The 8,218-nt window shown below is 44.8% G+C and overlaps 1 protein-coding gene across 1 annotated transcript; it reads left to right on the forward strand.

The window, feature by feature from the left end:
• The first annotated feature begins 309 nt into the window (after positions 1–309).
• On the forward strand, positions 310–6,771 carry LOC125536387 (protein IMPAIRED IN BABA-INDUCED STERILITY 1-like). Its single transcript, XM_048699600.1, has 9 exons — positions 310–1,521; positions 2,080–2,364; positions 2,465–2,782; positions 3,363–3,590; positions 4,314–4,411; positions 4,639–4,750; positions 4,860–5,390; positions 5,473–5,608; positions 6,298–6,771. The coding sequence occupies exons 1-9, from the start codon at positions 1,162–1,164 to the stop codon at positions 6,306–6,308; spliced, it is 2,079 nt and encodes a 692-aa protein (XP_048555557.1). The 5' UTR covers positions 310–1,161; the 3' UTR covers positions 6,309–6,771.
• The last annotated feature ends 1,447 nt before the right edge of the window (positions 6,772–8,218 follow it).

The following is an 8,218-nucleotide window of genomic DNA, read 5'->3' on the forward strand; positions in this document are numbered from 1 at the left end:
GAATCGCTGATAGCCATAATTAACGGAGTGGAGCATTTTTAAGGTTGCTACCGAGGAATAATGGAAGCCTTTTAGTAGAAGCTGGGAGCCCTAGTTGTTGTTGCAGGGTTTGCGTACATGCAGTGCAACCCAGGACCAGCGCGTGTCGGGTCGGGCCGGTCGCCACCGAACGCGACGCGCAGGCGTGCTCGCTACTCACTCACGGGCTCACGGCACGCCGCACCGGCACGCACGGTACGGCGGGGCCGTCGTCGGTACAACTACAAGAAGAAAGGCGGCAGGAGGCCGCGGCGGGGGGCACGCAGAGCAGAGGGGGAAAGGCAAGGCGACGACCACGGCCCCGAGAAAGCAGAGGAGAAAAGCGCCGTCGTCGTCTACCACCAGTCCACCACGTCGGTCCATCCTCGCGTTGGAAGGAAGGACCATTTAAAGCCCCCGTTCCCACCTGCGAACCCGCCCCCACTACCCCGTCCTCCGCGCCACTCATCCAGGGGAGCTTTCCTTTCCTCTGCCTGCTCCCCCACCCCCACCCCAAATAAATTCCGTGGCGTTTCTTGATCTGTTCGTTACTCCGGCGACGCGGCGGCGGAAGGTTGCCGGCTGTACCGCGGTTCTGGCGGCCGTGCTGCTCTGAAAATCGGTTGTTCCGGCGGTTTCTTGATCCGTCGCCCGCCCGCCCGCCCGCCCGCCCGCCCGCCCACTGAGTTCGCGGAAAAGGTCGCCGTAGCTTTTCTTTCTTTCCCCCGTCGCGGCAACGGTTGTCCCGTGCTCTGCCGCCCAAAACCCTCCCTCCCTCCTTCCCTGCCGATCACGGTTCCGCGGCTGGCTGCTGTCCCGATCTGTCCTAATCGGCGGAGCTGGTGGGCGACGTCAGGGTCTCGTCTCCTTTCTGTTTGCTGGTGGCGAGCGCCATTTATTACTCCCCAGGTCAATCCCGACTTGTTCTTGACACCTGCCGTGCTTGCCCCGTGACCACCACGCCTTTCGGCCGAGCCTTCAGTCGGTTTCCTCTTGATTCTTCCTGTTCCCCTCTATCCATCCAATGCGGCCGTGAGGAGCCTCAAAGCGGAGGGAGGGAGGAGCGCGCCAACTTGACCCGCCGGCGAGCTCGCCGTGTATGGTTTGACGTGTTTGGTGGTGCCCTGCTAGTGCGCCGCCGAGATGGGCTGCGTCGCGTCCAAGAAGGCCGTCGTCTCTGTCACTCCGGCGGTCGACTCGTCCGGCGTGTTCCGTGACCGCGCGCCGGAGCCCGCTGCCGTCTCCGCCTCTTCCCTGCGCAGCTCGGCTGCTGCAGCGGCGGCGGCGAGGTTGGTGGAAAAGAAGGACGACGAGGAGGAGCCGGGGAAGGCTGTGGTCGCCGTGGCGGCCGCGTCCCGGAGCTTCCGGCTGCGGAACCTCCGGAGGAGCCTTGAGGGGGAGCAGGTGGCCGCCGGGTGGCCGTCCTGGCTTAGCGCCGTTGCCGGGGAGGCCATCCAAGGCTGGATCCCTCTCAAAGCCGACTCCTTTGAGAAGCTTGAGAAGGTACTGTGCCGCTTTCGCTTCAGCTCTCCTGCCAGATTCAGTTTAATAGGTCATTTTCCGTTGCAAGTTTTATTCATGCATGGGAATTCTTAGAAGGTAAACGGCTATTGGATTTGCTATTTGTGGATGGATTGGTAGGCATCTTTATGGAATCTTATATTATGTGTTACAGTTAGTATAGTACTGTACTGCTTTGCTGGGTGATGTATTAAGACATGAAGAATAAACTAGTACTAGGATTGTGTTGTGGTGATAATGATCAGAAGGGAGGTAACACGGGGGATTTGGTGTCTCCTACTGTCAGCTATGACAAGTTTTAGTTGTCTTTTGCTGGTGGGAAATTACACTTTCTAGTTTCTACCATTTAGTCTATGGGGTCATTGTCAAGCTGGTAACAAGGCAGTCACTGACTACTGATTTGGTGCTAGTGTATATTTGCAGCAATCAGGATGAAGCTGTGGGTTACATGATGAAATTGTCTTTTTGTGGTTTTGTTGTTGTTGTGATGTACAGTTTCTAATCGGCGCTTTTTTTCTCCAATTACACACATCTGTGCAGGTTGGGCAAGGCACATACAGCAGTGTATTTAGGGCGCGGGATCTTGACACTGGAAAGATTGTCGCACTGAAGAAGGTGCGATTCGACAATTTTGAGCCCGAGAGTGTTAGATTCATGGCGAGGGAGATACAGATATTGAGAAGGCTTGATCATCCAAATGTCATGAAGCTGGAAGGCTTGATTACTTCTCGGTTATCATGCAGCCTTTATCTAGTGTTTGAATACATGGAGCATGATCTTGCTGGACTTTGTTCCTCCCCTGACATCAAGTTCACTGAAGCACAGGTTTGTCCATTTTGAAGAAGTGTATTTGTATCGCTCCTTCGGTACAACTTTGACATTACACTGTGTTGACCTGGCATTTTTTCCTTGATTCTTATTGCAGGTTAAGTGCTACATGAACCAGTTACTGTCAGGACTTGAGCATTGTCATTCACGCCGCATTGTTCACCGTGACATCAAGGGTGCCAATCTCCTTGTGAATAACGAAGGAGTTCTAAAAATAGCTGATTTTGGTCTTGCTAATTACTTTGACACAAGTAAAAACCATCCTCTGACCAGCCGGGTTGTTACATTGTGGTACCGACCACCTGAACTATTGCTAGGGTCAACTCACTATGATTCAGCTGTTGATTTGTGGAGTGTTGGGTGCGTATTTGCCGAGTTGTTTCGTGGAAGACCTATCTTACAGGGAAGAACTGAGGTAATTTAGTTTGCTTGCACTAACCAGTACAGCTCATTGTTTATATCCTCCTTAGTCCTAAGGATAGGTTGATATCTGAGGTTCCTTGTTCTCCTATACTTGTATGTATGAATTGTCTAGTTTACCAGGTGTGGGCTCTTTGGGGATCTGTCAAAGCCTTATTCGAGCAACATGGTCATGCTGAGTATTGAGTAATTAAGTACTAAGATAAAAAAGTAAATGTAGGCTTTTTGACTAATTTACATCAACATGGTCATGCTGAGTATTGAGTAATTAAGTACTAAGATAAAAAAAAAGTAAATGTAGGCTTTTTGACTAATTTACATCAGTAATATGGTGGGAAATTGATATGTACATTGTCGTACTGCTGATGTTATTAAATGCTATAATATGAATAATTGTGGTTGTGATGTCAATGAGCTTTCACTGTTACCACATCTAGTTTTCTGCTTTAGTTATGCCCTCTATAACATAGTTATCCCAGACATTACATGTTCCAACCTGTCCCCATTATAGCTTGCTGACTCTCAAGGTATTGTGTTCTATGTGTCAATGGCGTAAAATCTCTTTCATGTTTCAGGTAGAACAATTGCATAAGATCTTTAAGTTATGTGGCTCCCCCGCTGATGACTATTGGAAGAAGTCAAGGTTGCCTCATGCAACAATATTTAAACCTCACTGTCCTTATCTAAGTACCCTTCGAGATGTTTTTAAAGAGGTGCCGGAACATGCATTCAGTTTACTAGAAACTCTTCTGTCGGTGGAGCCATACAAGCGTGGTACTGCATCATGCGCCCTTACATCCGAGGTAAGATCCCATCATGCGATATCACATATTTGTATGTATAATGATGAACGATTGGAAACCATAGTATGTATTGAATTTTTTAATTGCACCTGCCAGTTTGTGCTACATCGAGTTCACCACTAATTCTAACCTATGTTTTCCTTCTCTGTATGCGTCAATATGGGATATTTTTTTTTTGCTCATACAGTTAAGAAGCAGCAGTTCTAACATTATTTCTGGATCATTGTGAATATCTAATTGTGATCGCATATGTTGATTTTTCACTGATTGTTCATGCAACAATGTTTACTATTATTTTTGGTGTGACTATAGCTTGCATCTTCCATATATGTAGAATGGTGTTATCATGGCTATGAAATGCTTAGGTGTAGTCTGAGGAAAGTATTCTTTTTCATCACTTAATAGTGCTGGTGTCCATGCATCCACAGTTTCCTGACAGCAGATACCCAATGCTGGAACGGGATGATGATTGCATGTTTGTCCAGTGGCATCATGTCCGAAATTGACTTCCTTCCCATGCAGTTATACTGCCACTTTGTTTACAATGCATTAATCTTTTGCATATAACTTGTGTACTGTAGTACTTTGATTTCTAGTATCCTTGTTGCGAATTAATCTTATTTATATCTGTTGTAAAATTGTTAGACTGGCTTGTCGAATCAAACTAGTAAAAGAACACCTTATTATTAATTTAATATCTTGTGTTTTCTTTTGCTGGAACAGTTTTTCAAGACAAAACCTTATGCATGCGAACCTATAAGCTTGCCTCAGTATGCACCCAACAAGGAGATGGATGCGAAGTTACGAGAAGAGTTACACAGGTGGGCTTTGTTTAAATTTGGAATCATTTGTTCCAGAAAATAAGTTAAAACTTATTTATCTCTTAAGTCAAGTACTCTATTATTGCTTCTAAAGGGTATGCTTCATAAGTATCAAAGGACCATCCAGCACTACAACATTTTTCTTTCCGGAAGTCGAACAAAAAAATTCGAACACTGCCAGAATCTATAACAACTAACAATCCTATTTCCTTTTTGTTACTTTTCAGAAGAAAGGCCAGTAGCAGAGGGCATGGGCCAGAAGCATCAAAGAAGTCATCAAGGCTAAACAGAGCAGCAAGAGAACAAAGTGCAGTCAACAGGCAAACCGAAAACAAAGAGGTATTCTTTTTTTATACATGACAGGATGCATTCACTAATATCAGCAGTTGCTCTATTCTTTTGATGATGACACCACTCGTTAAAGCTCTTATGTCCTTTCTATCTTCAGGAGTCCAAAACCAAACCAAAGGTAACCAAGGATGGTGCAATGCAGGTTCATACGAAGGTTAATGGTGATGCTAGGCTATTCACAGACACACAACTGGTTCCCGGGGCCCAAGTTAAAGAAAGGGCTCGTCATGCTAAGAATGATTCATGGGAGGAAATCCCTTTCTCCGGGCCCTTGATTGTTTCGTCATCCAGTGGCTTTGCATGGGCCAAAAAACCGGAGGGTCGTTCTTTTACCAGATCACGGAACAGATCTAGTTCAAGAGGCGAATTCACTGACGTAGATTGGGACAACAAGCCACAAGCTAAAGAGAACATTGGATTGGAGGAACAACATAGCAGAGACGTGCATGTAGCACGTGTCAACTCCAAGGTCCAAGAGCCTCAGGAGGTCGCAAAGCGTGCAGTTCTGAAGAAGTGGTCACAGTTAGAGCGTCCAGATTCATTTGATTCTCGCGACACTTACCACTCTCAGAATTTTTCGAATGCAATATATCTTGGGGATGCTCTCTCATCGAAAAATAGCATGAAGGTGAGGCATTGATTTATTTGATAGTTTCTGTTTCTTTCATATTAAGGAAGATGCAAGTAATGTGTGCTATTTGAAACTTCAGGATGACCACTATCAAGGAGGAGAAAGGGTTGAATATTCAGGCCCTTTATTGTCCCAGTCCCACAAGGTTGATGAACTATTAGAGAAACATGAGCGTCACATTCGGCAAGTGGTCCGAAAATCGTGGTTCAGGAGAGGTATGTGGTTTCATAAATCAATGGATACTTGTTACCTAATTTTGTCTAACCTACTCAAATACTCTGTTTTTGTTCTTTCTCTGTATGGAGATCTCGTAATTGTGGGTTAGACATTTACCGAAGCGTCAATAAAATTATACCACAATCTATACACTTCAAGTAGTTTTTTGTATTCGGATTTCAAGTACTAATTCGTTTATCTAACTGTTTTAGTTCTTCTTGTCGCTTTACTAACCTGAAAGAAACACTTGAGTATTCTGCTGAACCTGATACCCAGCATGCTGCTATAACAGACACTTAAGTGTTTTGCTGAACCTGATACCTCATAACATGTGTTGCTGGCAAACCAATCACTAGCTGGTGTGGATAGAATATTTGGCTATATTTTAATTGGGAAATATTTTCAGGAATCTAGTCAGTATAGGAAATGCATGCTAATCCGAAGGTTTTGAAATGATTTTTTTTATGTTCATACGACCACTACCTGTAGTTGTATTGTGCAAACTCACAGCGCTGTAATAAGCGAATAAATTGGGTAGGGAGGAGTGCGGTACCCTTCAACTGTTATGGTTTCTATTTTCCATTGCATCTGCTTCTTGATCTGATAATATTGTACTATGACTTTGAGTCAAATATTGTACTATGACTTTGCATCTGATGACTGCCTGGTGTTATTACATTGGCAACAGGAATAAAGTGAGGGGAAAAGCATGACCATTTTTTCCATCACAGAAGCTGCACGCAAGGCACGGGTACATAGCGAAGGGGCTTGTCGTCTGAATCAGGAACTTGCATGACATGTTTCATCTTGGCTGCGTTTGTCCATAACACGACATCGTTGACTCGAAGACCACCACTGCTGGGAACATTATGATTCCCGGGCTCACGGCAAAATCAAGCATAACTGCATCCACCGGAGGATAACTCCGGCATGTACTTAGAAGACTGAAAACGGCTATGCCATTTCAATTTTCTTCTTCTTTTCCACTGTTTTTGTGCTTAGGAATAACAGCTGACGAATGCGGTGAAATTCGGGGTTTGCGTTGAGTTGAACCAGTCAGCCATTTGTGTAGCTGAATCAATAACCACCACGCGATGGCGCAATGATGATTCTTGTATAGCTACTAGGTAGCCTTTGCAAAGGGTAACTAAAAATTGAAGCACCTCTCTCACTCACTTGCGATGATGGATAATTCTGATCTGGTTTAGCACTTTCCTGGGTACTGCAAGCCTGGACTATGGTGTTGGTATCTGAAGAGAAACTTGGAACTCTGGTGCTGGTGCAGCAACCAAGGTGGTGCCGTGGAAGGAGGGCGCCCCTAATCACCATCGCCGGCTCTCTTCCCTTTTGCTCTCGTTGGAACAAGCCTCGCTCCCCTCTTTCCCTCCTTTTCTTCTTCTACCCTTTCCACATGCAACCAAACAAATGGAAATCGAAGTTCACAGATTAGTTGAAGCTTTGAATATGCCAAACTTTCAACCAAAAGATTTAGATGCTTTCTACTAGATCAACACTAACTTTTGACCAAAGTCGTAACAATATTTGACAAATTAAATTTCAAATGGAAGAAATCAGCTTCCAACCCCAACGGTAACAACTTCCAACTTTGGTTTTACCATGAAAAAATATATTTGGGCTGCCTCTGTTGCCTTTTTTTAACACGGTACAGATGCAGACGCTCATGCATACACGCATATACTCATCCCAATGAACGCAATCATGCACATCCTACCCCTATGAGCACCTCTCCATCAGACTGTCATCTTGAGATTGATGAAGTCGCCACATACGCCTTCGTTTCGACGGGAGCGTCTCCTTCCATTGAACGCACATCACTGAAAGGCCTGCAATAAATCCAAAAAAATGCGAACACCAACATCAAGTCTAGAACTTGAACCCTGATGGGATGGGGATACCACAGTCCTCCTAGCCATCCAACCACGGGTTGGTTTACCATTGCCTTTGTTGTTGTTGATGGTGTGGGATTATGTGTATGTTGAAGGCAGTGGCCCCTTATACGACGCGGTATGATGCTCTGGATACCTTTTTCACGACTGGAATTGTAACGTTCCATGAGCTCGTCAAAGAGAACAGACGAGAGGGGTGGGCGGTGAGCACAAGGCGTGTGAGAAGAGTGCAAAAGGAGAGAAAAATAAAGAGTTGCAGTGATATTCTGGTGAGCGCATCATAATCAAATGATGGTAGTGATGGTTGGTGCACAAGAAGAATAGAAGTGGGCATGTAAGAAATGGTGCTAATCTTTTTTTGGGAATATAAATGATGCTAATCGTAAAATGTAAATACATGCTTTTTTTAGAATCAATGCCCTTTATTTAATAGTCAAGGCGACTGGAATGCCAACAACAATGGGTGAAAAAAGCCACACAGGAAAGTAACCTTCTCAACCCATTGACAAAAGTTCTAAGATCTTGCAAAATTTCATCATGAAACCACATTTGTGGAAGTTGTGGCAAAAAAATAATCAATGTTTCGAAATGCTTTCGAAAATAGCATTTTCAGACTATTGATTTTGTTTTTTTGCCATGACTTTCACAAATGTGATTTCATGACAAATCTCTGCAAGTTCTTATAACTTTTGTCAGTTTTTG

Source organism: Triticum urartu, chromosome 2 (assembly GCF_003073215.2).
Source record: "Triticum urartu cultivar G1812 chromosome 2, Tu2.1, whole genome shotgun sequence".
Taxonomy (NCBI): Eukaryota; Viridiplantae; Streptophyta; class Magnoliopsida; order Poales; family Poaceae; genus Triticum; species Triticum urartu.